The 13,424-nt window shown below is 44.8% G+C and overlaps 1 protein-coding gene across 2 annotated transcripts; it reads right to left on the bottom strand.

The window, feature by feature from the left end:
* Nucleotides 1-2,113: 2,113 nt before the first annotated feature.
* LOC144943218 (calcineurin subunit B type 1-like) lies at nt 2,114-13,420 on the bottom strand. Of its 2 annotated transcripts, XM_078870511.1 has the most exons (6): nt 13,268-13,420; nt 11,344-11,383; nt 8,482-8,658; nt 7,877-7,936; nt 7,472-7,656; nt 2,114-7,352 (listed from the first exon to the last, which is right to left on the bottom strand). In XM_078870511.1, exons 1-6 carry the CDS (start codon nt 13,268-13,270, stop codon nt 7,305-7,307), a joined length of 513 nt encoding a protein of 170 aa, XP_078726637.1. In that variant the 5' UTR covers nt 13,271-13,420; the 3' UTR covers nt 2,114-7,304. The 2 variants fall into 2 exon arrangements, with proteins under 2 accessions (XP_078726637.1, XP_078726638.1); XM_078870512.1 differs by lacking the exon at nt 7,877-7,936.
* Nucleotides 13,421-13,424: the final 4 nt, after the last annotated feature.

Genomic DNA, 13,424 nt, shown 5'->3' with positions numbered 1-13,424 from the left:
TAATTCAGCTTTGGGAGATAACAAAAAAATCCATTGCGTACTGTGCATTCAACAAATCCACTCGTCGTGAGCAGGAGTCACCCTGGATGCGGTCAAAGTCTTTATAGTTCCTGAATGTCGTTAGGTGTTGAAGCACAGCTAAACGACGACGAGTCGCGAGGGCTCCACTTCTGTGGGTCTGTCCCAACAGCGAGAGGGGACTGCGACCGGATGAAGGAGATGGAAGACGCGGAGTTAGAGCCAGACCCCGGGGGTCAAATGCAGTTGTTGTAATCGTATCGTTTGTATTAATCAGAGGTGTGGACTCGAGTCATGTGACTTGGACTCGAGTCAGACTCGAGTCATGAATTTGATGACTTGCGACTCGACTTGGACTTGCATAACAATGACTTTGTCCCACCTATTAGATGTGGACTCGAGTCATGTGACTTGGACTCGAGTCAGACTCGAGTCATGAATTTGATGACTTGCGACTCGACTTGGACTTGCATAACAATGACTTTGTCCCACCTCTGGTATTAATTATACAATGAACTGCAAGTGGATTAATTTAATGTAGAATGTCTCACACGCGCAGGTTTCGCTCTCAACAAGAGCCAACAATTGCCCGAGTTCTGTGTAGGTACTGTATGTTGAACTTCTTTCGCACCGTACGTAGACAACTGTGCTAATCGGACGTGTGGGGGGGGGGGGGGGACAACAAACGGAAAACAAAAAGCACTTCTAAATCTAGATTTAAAAGTGCACATCTCCAGTGGCTTCCTAGGGTCATACATTGGCATGTTTGGGCCAACTCCATGAGTGGGAAACAATGATTGTGTAATTGTAATGCCAGATGACCGACAGTCTGGACTCAACGATGCCAAGGTCTTGAACCAGCCCAGTGGCTTGGCAGCTGCCGCAGTGGCACGGGGCCGCGAGTCACTCGGGCACGAGGGGGCGCTGTGACCCGAAAGGGAGGCAATGGCAGCCCTGACCGTCATCAGAGGGCTTCATGTTGACCTTGGCAGCACAATCACACTTGTTTTTTTACCCGACTAAAGCGACATACGTGGTTCTCCGACTGGCCACCACCAGGCGTTGCAGTCTTCCCAGGAACCCCCCCCCTCCTCCACCCCCGCCCCCTATAATTGGGGATTTCCCAGGAGCCCTCCAGCAAAGGCTGTGGCCTCACTTGTGGATCGCCGGATGTCCCGGACCCCGACCCCCCGCCGCCGCCCCACCCTAGCCACAATCCCCGCGTCCAGGTAGCAGTGGGACCATGACGTTACTGACGGCTGTCTCTTGGGATGGTGAACGCCCTCAAGGTTGAGAAGCCACAAGGCCTGCGAGATGATGCCCTACCGGTAAACACATGCAACGTTGGCATGTGGTTGGATCTGCATCAAACGTACCCTGTGCAAAATAACCTTATTATTTGCGTGCGTGACAGGTGCTGGATGACAAATTGTAAAAAACAATTATCCCGATTAGCACGTTTACGTACGGTGCGAAAGAAGTTAAACATGCATAGTAACATCGTTGCTCGAGACTAATTGAACAGCTCTCCTGGCGATGTGGTGAATTGCCACGGTTCAGGGTCACTATTTGAAGCATGGACTCTTCTACTTCGGATCATTCGACTCACGAACTTTCAGAGATACGAACAAACCTGTCCATATGTTCAGTTGCCTGTTCAGACCGAGTCGTAAGTTCAACCGCTGCGCAATAGATGGCGGTGGTGTCATCTACATCTGCAGAACGTGAACCAGTGGCATCTACATCTACAGGAGATTATACACTTTTTAAAGCCATTCCATGGTTAGTGTACATGCTGTACGTTTGGAATCGACAGGAGTAAAGCTGGACTTGTGAAGAAATCGACTTACAAACGGACCACTGGAACCTAACTCGTTCGTAAGTTTTTTTTTTGACGTTGCTGTGAATGGTAGCAACCTTTGGTAGCTGCAGGGTGGTGACATACGGTACTATTCAAAAAAACATTGCCGGCTTGCACGCACAATTTGATACACGTGTCACGAGATTAAAATGTGAGATAAACGGAAGAATCCGTACTTCTTTCCGCTTGTAAACAAAACAAAACGGACAACGAATGAACACCGAGGAGATACCATAACTTTAAACAAATATTTATTCTCATTCTTTTGACAACAGATAAAAATGTAACATGTATAAATGTACAAATCCATAAACATGCAAAAGAGCACAGTCCATTTTCAGTTATGTACAAAAAAATAGCACAATTCAGATCCTGTTATTGCAGCTCATTTGTTACATCCCAGCAAACACGCGATTAAATTTGTATTTCAGAATCATCGAGTTTTAACGTTTACATTTACCATACGCGGAGAGAAGCTGCTGCTGCTGCTAAATACGTTATTTATGGCTAACGGGCATGCAAAGTCACAGGCTTCTTCTTGTGAAGTTATCGTACAATTGAATGCGGAATTCCAATTCAAGCAAATATCACACGAGTTACTACGTGACTGACACACTTTATTTCATAGCATCGCACACCCGAATTTATTCCTTGATTGTTGTGCAGATTCAAGGGAATATTCATGCCCGATTTTATCGTGAATGTTTAATGCGAATCTGAAACTTTGTAATCTATTCCAATTTATGCTCACTGCCTTTTAATCCCCTGTTAGCAAACAATTATTCCTTTGCCGAGATCATTTTTGACCCAAAAGTTGGAAAAAAAATCAGTTTTCAATTGCATGCATCATGGCCAACAATTGGCATGAATGTGTAGAAAATTACACAAACTTCATTGCTTTGGCTGGAAAAAAATTGCAATTGGTGGTTCCATCTTGCATGATGAAAATGTTTTCTTCATAATATTACATTATTGCATCCAAAACATAATTTGCACGATATTGGTTCGCTCAAACTCCTGCTAGTGCTTTACCACGATCCGCTAAATGAAGGTGATCTCTAGTTTGTGATGTAAAACTTAAAACGGAATATTAATATATTTAAAAGCATTTTTTTTACGTTTTTTCCCCCTTTTGAATAGCTCACAGAAAACAGGTAATATTGCATCAAAATTCCCTCGAGACTCCAAACCATCCCAAAGAAAAGAATGTGCAGATGACTGCTGTTTCTCTAAGTGGCCGTTTAGACTACACGACTTCAACTCACATTTTTATTAAAGTCAACGTCATGCTTGGATTGATTTATAAAATAAACAGGCATATTCGAAATACACAAATACTTTGGCTTTCTCCTTGCATACAATCCCCGCTAGCAATTGGCGACGTTGCGTTTAGTTTCATCCTGCGCACGTCAGCAGCTACGAACTTATTTACAACTGTCCCTTCATCAGATACGCCATGCAGGGAAACATTGCACTTAAGAAATCTTCATACTAACCAGGAAAAAAGCTGAAAAATACCTAGCACTGAATCGATGAAAAGCACAAACTCAAATCACCTACGTACTTCAACAATAAGCAAAGGTCACCATGCCATGCTTGCATTATATGTACTCTAGGGTAGTGCGACATGACCACGCCACTGTGTTAAAGAGCACACGTGCTCTCACCAATCACGAGACTCGTAAAAGTTCCTCATGCAAGACAGGATCATGTAAAACTGATACAGCCGTTCTCCGGTTTCATTACAAAACGTTTTTTTTTCTTTCCAAAAACAGCCCACGTTATCAATTGCAAACTTAATTCCTCCATGTCATCATTGTCCTGACATGCGTTTTAGATGTGAACGGGCGCACACAGCAGTGCATTTTATGGGTCAATCACCTACGTGCTTTACATGCATATTTCAATCAAAATTTTACCAACGAATGTGTTCATGCAAGATACATGCACACGCACCATGGTGTCATTAACCCAGTCACATCACGGATGCTCACTTCAGTAGAAAGACGTTTCCATAATTGAGTTTGCAACTGTACGTAATTGAAATGAGGAAATGGCTGCTACGTTCCGAGCAATTTTAAGCAACTCCTGCCGATGATTACATTTTCTCGTGACACAACCTAGAATTTCTCATTGCATTCCAGCGCAATACCTTAAGATCAGTTCAGGTGGCAAGACGCTAAGAGCCAGCTTTGACTTGCAAGCCAGTCCATAATCCAGCTACTTGCATGCATGCGTGCAGGGCCTCACAATCTATAGAATTAATAAACAACCAATTGCCCTTTACCCAAATATAATTATAATTTTGGGACGTAAAACAGCATAATAAGCAACCAGTAAAATGCACCTACTATACGAAGCATTGTTATTGTGCATCCCTAAAACAACGTTCAACTGCCTGCTTAGACTGGTAAAAAATCTGCTTACAAAGCACCAGCCACCAACATGAAATGCATGTTAAAATACGGTCACCTGTTTACGGCAATACCAAAATGACTGTGCAACGCGGTACCTGTTAAAACTAAACCATTAGCCAAACAGCGAGGTCTATTGCATGATAATGTAATTTTCAATTGATTACTTCTGCCAAGATCAATCAATACAGATTCCGTGTTTCTTTAAGTTAATTCGCAAACTGAATTTCATTTTGTTAAGCCAAAGTATGTGTTGTGTATGTTGGGAGCTTGTATATAAAAAAAAATGAAATGTATTTACACAGCATAAAATGTACACCAACTCTACACTGCTAGCATACCAACCCCCCTGTCCACTCGGACCATCCCATCACCAGTGATTTAATGTTGATTATTAAATTATATGGAAACTTACTACGACGACACGTGGACGATGGAACACCTAAAATAAAAGCATTAGCACCAATTCTCTTAGCGCCGCTGTTAATTAGCCACTTGATCCTTATGGCGGTACCCCGAGATAAGAAATAATACAAAATGGCCGAGGCAATTAAATATTTTATTATCTGGGACACTTTTTTCCAGGGGTGTACTTAACTCCGCGACTGGGGTACCAATCAGTCCGAAATCAGTGCTACTCCGTGATGTCGAAACGCAGCGAGGACGATTGCGCTGAAACCCTGAACGCTCGCACGCACCGTAGTGGTGCATCGTGTACAGCTCGTCGAGATGAATCGATTGCCGCATCGCCAACCACCAACAGACTAAAAATGACTGCATCACGGACATTACGCGAGAGCCGGGGTGTACTATGGTACTCCGGGGTACCGCCATGAGGTTCACTTGATGAAAATTACCGCTATTGTACTCGATTTAATGCGTGCGAGTTTGCAGCATTCTGAAACGTAGGTTATACGAGAAGGCACGGCAGGTTCAATTTCATCGCAGTTTTTACCAGTCTACAGTACGGGAACAGTTTGACGTTAAATGTGTACGCTAATTATGTAGCAAATTAAACACAGTTGTATACCAGTTGTCATTTGAGCATATTAACAGCTGCCAAGTTGCTTTTACATGGTTAAAATGTATAAAAGCAATACTACATAACAAAGGCCAATCTCATTCAAGTGCGCACCATCGAAGATACAATTTTTTCAAATCAAAGCAGTGCGTGACAGTTGCCTCGCATAAACTGCTCGATTTAAACAATCACCAGTTTTAAACGTCTGCTAAAAATATTGCATACCTATAAGATAGGTACTCATCAGTGACCCGGGACCAATCCACACACTCAGGACAAAGCATTCACTTCACTATCAAACTGTGCTGGAATATTATAGTTATACTTTGACAAAAAAACTAATTTAAATAAAGATAATTATTTGATACAGATATACTCAACATTCCATTGAGTAATGAACTTCGCGCAAAAATTATACCACGACGAAAATATTTAACTTTGAACGTTTGTTAACTTCCCTCTGCATTGTCCCCTTTTTAGCGTCGCGTAAGCCGTTTGTTCTGTATCGATTGCTAGCTGGCCATTTGCTGGAAACTCATCCCCCCCCCATATTCAGACCTGTTTGGCATTGTCTGAGTTGCATTGAAAGCTAAAGAAAATAAATTACAATTTACAAATGTCGTACGAAGTAAAAAGTTTTTCATTTAAAAAAATAAAGAAGACTGTGCAGACCCTTGCCCGGCTACAGGTTGGAAGCATGCGCAAAGCTCGTCCCTACGCATGGAGGGTAGGGCAGCGGAGGTGCGGACGAGTGTGTGGGTGGGTAGGTGGATGGATGGATGGGCCAGCGGGAGGACTGTCAGGCGGGCGAGCGGACAAACGTCCAGGCGGAGGAAGAGCGCATGCTACGCACCCCGGGCAGGCGTGCGGCCGCGACTGACAGCGACACGTGAAGCAAGCAAAGTCACGGCGGCAGCACATACCACGGGGGGCACAGGGGTGCTGCGTTACACATGCACGCGTGTGCGTCTGCTGGGAGCCGGCCACTCACACTGCATGCTAAACACGGACCAGGACACTGGCAGCGCATTACACCAACTCCCCTTCCTGCACAGAGGCAACGTTTAAGGCCAATATACCCTTTGTAGAAAGTGCCGAAAATACAGGTGAAGGCTCCCAGTTATCCCCTTTGCCCAGGAGCTCAGAGTATTTGTTTGAAGTGCTGAATATTACTTGAAGAGAGTGAAAACGATTGATCTGCACTTCACGACATTAAGACCACCTCGTGTTTCAACTAAATATGAAATATGTTCTTGTACGAGTCTATTTGAAACAAAAAAAAATTCAAAATCAAGTTTAAAGCATTTGCAGTGTAACTTTTTATGCTATCTCTGTGGTGCGGTATATGCAGTTTTATAAATAATTGCAATATAAACATACGCTACGTTTCTTTATAAATATCTAGCTAGACTTAAAATTTCCAGGTAAACAAATATCTATAAGATGCGTGTAAAGTCGCAATAATTTAATATATAACATCAAGGAAACTGGAGTTGGTGTAATGCACTCATATATATCTTTAACAAAATCTCATTATGAAGTTACATTTGTCTCAACATGCAAAAGTAACAAGCATTCATACTCGGCTCGCAGTGCTTCCTAGGCTGTTCTGCAGGGGAGCAGGGTGGACACGAAGCAGTCGGTACGTTTCACAGCCAGGAGTTTAAAATACTGTCGTGCTTGTCATCATCTCATTGACTGGCACAGTACAAGGCCGCTGGCAAGTCATTTCACAATGCCATGGAGTGCTAGGGCACCTTATACTCAAGAGGAGACCAGAACAGATATATCAGTTTACTGCCCACGCTGTGATTCTCTTTTGTTTGTGTTTTGTTTTTGAGACTAAAGAAATTGAAACAAAATGGCACTACTTGAGTACGGCAGGAGTAGATGGCTCACTGGGCTTGGCTGCCAGACAGCCGCATTTCAAAGCAGTAAACGAGTGTGCACACAGCAAACGGTACGCACGTAGATGCCAGGCATTGGCGGATTAGACATCAACAACCATCTTCTTATGGAAATCGAGGCCTCCCACCACCTGCAAAAAAATACACACAACAGAGATTTCCACAACACCACAAGCACAACCAATCCACAGGTGTCGCGGTGCACGCTAAGTGGGTCCTAGGCAGGCAAAGGTTGGGAGAAAAAACTCACGGCGCAGAACTCCTCGAAAGATATCCGTCCATCCCCATCCTTGTCGGCGTTGAGGATGGTCTTGTCAACGATCTGCTGAAGTTGTGTATCTTTGAGGTTGTTTCCCACCATCATCTTCAGCACCTGGAACAACTCCCCATTTGAGATGTAGCCATCCTTGTCCATGTCGTAAATTCGGAAGGCAACTGTCGGGCGTGAAGGAAAGATAAAAAAAAAACCCATACGAAAATGTCATGTTCTGTGGGACAAACGCACGGTTGCACACTATTGTATGTTAGGTTTCACAATGTGAAGCAGAAAGGATTTACGTGCAAAAATGCATTCCAAATCTATGAAAATTAAGTAAATTCTTACATTGTGATTAATTATAACAAATCATAATGCGAACACAGGATAGCAACTTACACCTCAGCTTCTGATCTTTGTCGCCCTTAACACTGAACTGAGAAACACCCTCGATGAATTCTGTGAACAAAGTTTAAAGCAAAAGTAAATTTCATACACTCGCACTGTGCACAGCCTACTTTTGTACAGATGGCCACTAACGTTGCAACACGTAAGTTCGTGCTGCCTCGGGGAATTTCAGTAGTGGCATGATGATGTAATCGCAAACAACCATGGCCACACCTATGCAATCTCACAAGGACACCCAAATTTTCTTGGAATTTTTATACGCTTTCCCTTCTAACATTTAGTATCTGTCCATAATCCCTGCCTGATGGACTTTACAAGCACGTTCTGTACTCAGGCCCCTGGTGCGTCGCTACGGTTGACTTGGCATGCCGATTTGGCACCACGTCGGTACACGCGAGCCACCCCTACGACATGTGACCATGATGCTGACCATGAAACGTTTTCGAGGACTACAGGATATGGCAACAGCTGGCAGGCTGAGTGAACTCGATCGTGTGGGTGACGATCGAGTGATCTGGATATCGACCTGCGATAGCAAACGCAAGAAGCGGCGGCTGGTGATCGCAGTAGGGCATTAGTTCGCTGGGGGCTCCTACCTTTGAAGTCGACCTCCCCATTGCCGTCGGTGTCGAAGATGTCGATGACGCGCTGCACAAGAGGATTCTGCTGCAGCTCGGGAAGAGACATAAACTCGTCCACGCTCAGCGAACCCGAGTTGTCCAAGTCGAGCTTGCGGAATCGCTTCCCCAGCCGTTTTATCTCGTCTGCGTCAACTGCACGGTGGCGAAACAGACGGGACCTTTTAAACATGCACAGTCGTGGTCAACAGCAGAGCGCCTCATCCTGCAGTGGACAGAAAATGGATGATCAAGTTATTCGGCACTCGAGGCCTTCAGAGACAATTGCGGTAATTAAAAACTTGAGACAGTTTTGTAGGATTGCCAAGTAACAAATGGAATGATTAAACAATGGTGAGTCCATAGATTGTATTAACAGATTCATTACGTTAATGCAAGTTGCGAGTATAAAAAAGAAGTTGCTTGCATCTGCAGATTTTCAGCTAATGTCATTAGTCTGCAGTGGGGTCTTTGTGTAATTAAATTACAAATACTACCAGCCACCAGGGCTGAGTCTCTTTGATCTCTCTATAATTCCTTCAAATGTGAAATTATTCTATTTGACATAGAACTCAAAATATCGTGCTATAAGTACGGCACGATAAAAAAGTGTATTGAGTTGTAAACCCAACAAAAAGGCAACATCAGAGTCAAGCACTTGGACAGGTTATCTATCAGCTATTTAAAACAGTAACTGAAGGAGTGAATATTCTTTGGGTCTTTCAGTAAAGTCTTATATTTATAAAAATAAATATATGAATTCCTGCAGTCACGAAAGCTTTAAGTCAAGGAGTGAACAATTGGATAAATTGGTATTATTTTCCCCACTAATATTTAGATGTAATGGAAAATGTCAGTGGGCCTCACAGGACAATAAAACAAATGTATGTTTAATTGCAATATAAAAACAGCCATTTGCCAATCTACTTTTGGAAGGCCTCCCCAAATTGTGTCAATTGTGTAAGCTTGGCCACACTTCACCACGCTGGTCAGTGTGGGCAGGAAAAAGGGAAAATCGAAGACCTGTTCAGATATCTCGTCACTGACGTGAGACAGGTCTGGGAATCAAACTCAAGTGACCATGTTCATGGTGCACTGCAGTAATCACTGCCCCCACCACTTCACTCCCAATTGTTAAATGTCTGTAAATCACGCATGTAAATATATTCCGCGCGATAACCTGAAGCGATGCATTATAAGCATTTCAAAGTAATTTAATTAACCATAAAGCAACCGTTAAATGTTTATTGAGATGCAAATGCTGACCATTGTTCAGCTAACCTACTGACATTAAACATAACGGCAGCAGCTATAAATGGACACATAGAGGTCAATTGCCAAGTATGTAGTCCGCTAATAATGCCAAGGCACTATACATTCTCCATTGTGATGATGCAATGCTAAAGTTGACCTAAAACACAAAGAATGACGAGCTCTGTAATAATAGCATAGAGCAAATAAAGCAAAATGCTGTACATTCACAACGTATATTAAATATGCCTGAATTATTTAAGTATACTCTAATATACCACCTGTGCTTCAAGAGGACTGCACGGCGGCTTGATCTGTACCTCAATGATAACCAGTACACAAATTCACAACACTCAAGAGCATGATGCTATTTCTCAGAATCACATAACGTACAGCTGGCCTCTGAGCTCCGGCAGCCAAATACAAAGCTGAAATATTAACTTTCACAGAATTCCAAAATAACAACTATACTTCTCTCTGACAACGTATAATAGGTAACGGTTCATGCAGCATGTAAATCATCAGTGGGCCTAAAGCGTGTTGCAGCACAGGCAGTTGTGGGGGCAATAGTAAATTCTGTAAGTAGATGTGGAATATTAATGAGCGATAATTCACACGCCACAAATTGTTGAATAATTACATAGTATGGGTTTGCACAAGTGAAATTATTTAACATTCATACTAACTGTATCATTATTTACATTATTCTCGGTCAACACAAAGATGAACATTCGATAGATTTGCCTATTTAGCACGGGTACTTTGGAAAGAAACGGTGAAATAAATTAACATCCAAACTGTGTAGAGAATGCTCCGCAGCAGCTACTACAACAAAAACAACTGCACTCCCCCCCCCAACCCAAGCAATCTTCACCAGTCTCCCACTCTCCCCTCTGTGGCAAACACGGGCACACAATGGCCAACCTGTGCGGACACGTGTTCCCGGGTGCTGGCGCTCTCCGCAAGCCCATGGGGTCGGACCACAAGGTCACGCCACCAGCGACATCTTGGCCCGATTATGGTCCGTATCCCCCTTAGCTGCACCGTGCAACATATCCCTTACAAGCCTCGTGAGATAAATTTGGTAAGGATGGCCGCCGCAGCAAGAGAATCTTACTTGAGGGGCATCTGTTTAAAAAACATTTTCTAAATAACATTCGTGACGGTCGTTAACATCATCATTAATTGGCTTCGTCAATGTACGTCTTTGCAAATAAAACTGTGTAAAAAAAATCACCACCACATTAATAACAACCGTACAGTGCAAATTCGGTAAAAGGCGCTTGGATTTTAGTTTACTGGAGGACAAAACCTTGACATCGGTAAGGCAGCAATATAACTGCACACACACAACACCTACAGCTGTGCTGTGCTGCCAGCTGTCGAGTCACTCCTTATTTTAAGACATCAAAACGTTCACACATACGTCCATACGAAAGGGAAATGTGCAAGAATCCTGATTAGGTCTTTCGTAACAAGCACAAAGAGAACTCCGGGTCAGGCACCCTTCGTACTGATCACACTAATAACGGGCGCTCCCTGCCCACGCGTTTAAAGCACCAACTCGCGTTCAATCGGGTGAGTACTTACAGTGCGTGCACATGTCCAGCGGATAACTCAAGTCATTCCCCTGCAAAGAAATAACACGAAACCTTTAAGCGCTCACGCATACACGGCGCACATTCACACAAGCCCGCGTGTACCATACCTGCCAGGACAATATATACACAATGAAGGTTATGTTGACAAGCAGCGAATGGAGCCAAATGAAAACTGAGCCGTGCTCTAAAATAAGCTTTGTTTTGTTTTATTTTTTTACATAAAAACCGCCCTCCCCTCCACCAACACCACTAATTGGAGATAGTCGTGATCATTTAACCGATTACGCGATTTACTAATGTATTTAACGACTAGTCGAGTTCTTCTTCCATTGCTTCATGTGGCTCCCGGCGGCTCAGCTTTAAAGACACTCAAGAGGCGAGAAAGTCCATTTAACTCGGGCGACTATTAGCATACACGTACGTGTGAAACACAGGAGAGAGCGTGGAAAGGGGAGCTCATTACTGCGTTTTTATATTTTCCAACGGGGACCTTATTGACATAACATTTCAGAAGGGTTTACCGCGGGCGCGTTTGTTATTAAACATCATTATCTATCATTCATTTCTAAGACGGGCCTGCCCGCTTCTAAACACAAAAGACAGATAAGATGGCTCACTGAAGGACAAGCCACCCCAAGGCGCATCTCAGCGGACTCATTTGGAGGCAGAGCAAAACTGCAGCAAAATACGGGCGTGTTTACGAATACATTCCACCGTGTGTACATCCAAACACATCAACAAGCGGAGCACGCGCCCATACAAAGTACACAATCGAGCGTGTGCGGATTAGAACTCGTAAACAAGGACACGCTCACGCTGAAACACGTACACAAGCTAAACGTGTATACTCTTGAACCACGCGCACACGTGTGCACATTCTAACGTGTACGTAAGCAAGTGTGAAACGCGTACAATCAAACGTGTACACAAACATGTAGTACACACTCCAGCATGTACATTAAAATAGGCTCAGATGACGATGGCTAAAGCGGTGGGCCGTGCTATTCCGTACTGTACTACTTTCGTGTTTGCGCAACGCTGACACACATACCACCCTATGCTTTATTGACACACAAACAGAGATTGTATCTCCCTCGCGTTTTAAGAATAAAATACTCGGCTGTCTCTGGGCTCAGCGCAGGCCGATCCCTCGCCGCACGAAGCCGCGTCTCCAACACTGCACGTCCCTCCAACCCTGGCACCACGGACCCCAAAACCTCACCGAGCACATAGGCCACCATCCCCATCCGTGATCCCGCGAGCAATCACCATCATCATCACCATCAGCCTCACCACCACCATCATCATCTTTTACCATCACTGCCCATGGTCATTCCACCGATGGATGAAGGCCTCGTCCAAGCCGTCGCCATTTCTCACGACCCTGCGATGTGCGGCGTAGCGCCTACACATTCGCAACTCCCGACTTTGCACGACTGGCTGCGAAACGGTGCAAAATAAGTTCAACATTGATACACACGAGCCCATTTCAGCGCTCCATCTCCTCGGTGGACTTACATTTCGCGAACGAGTTCCATTCCTCGGTTGCTACTCGACTTTAATGTATTTAAAATCAGAGCAGCCAACGCGCGTTGCAGGCGTAAACATCGAACCAAAGATACGCATCGTAGATCAATTGAAACATTTCAACATTGCATCTCATATTTGACAATGTATTAAAGCGTAGGCCTCGTAAAGGCCTCACAGCCCCCCACCGTTCGCCTAGCGAACCCCGCCGAGGCAAGGGCGCCCTCGGTCGGTAGGACCGGCCAGCCGACAACGGTGTGGGGGGGGGTCTCGGAACCCCGCGAAGGTGCGGGTCACGAGGCTCGGAACACGACACCGCCCGCGGCGCCCAAGCACTCGGCCGACCCGGGGATCTCCCGGCCCCGGGAACCCCGTGAGAGGCTCACCATGTTGGCGGCTGGACGTCGCTGAGCGCTGCAGGACGGCGGGAGCGGAGCGGGAGGCGCGGCCCGGACCTCGGCAGCGGAGGCGACAACATCCGGGGTCCCACGGCGCGAGTCACGACTTCACGCCGGCAGCGATTCCCCCGCACGAATCGATTCC

Source organism: Lampetra fluviatilis, chromosome 30 (genome assembly GCF_964198595.1).
Source record: "Lampetra fluviatilis chromosome 30, kcLamFluv1.1, whole genome shotgun sequence".
Classification (NCBI taxonomy): Eukaryota; Metazoa; Chordata; class Hyperoartia; order Petromyzontiformes; family Petromyzontidae; genus Lampetra; species Lampetra fluviatilis.
Note: the sequence above shows the minus strand (reverse complement) of the source record. Positions and strands in the feature narration are given on the sequence as shown.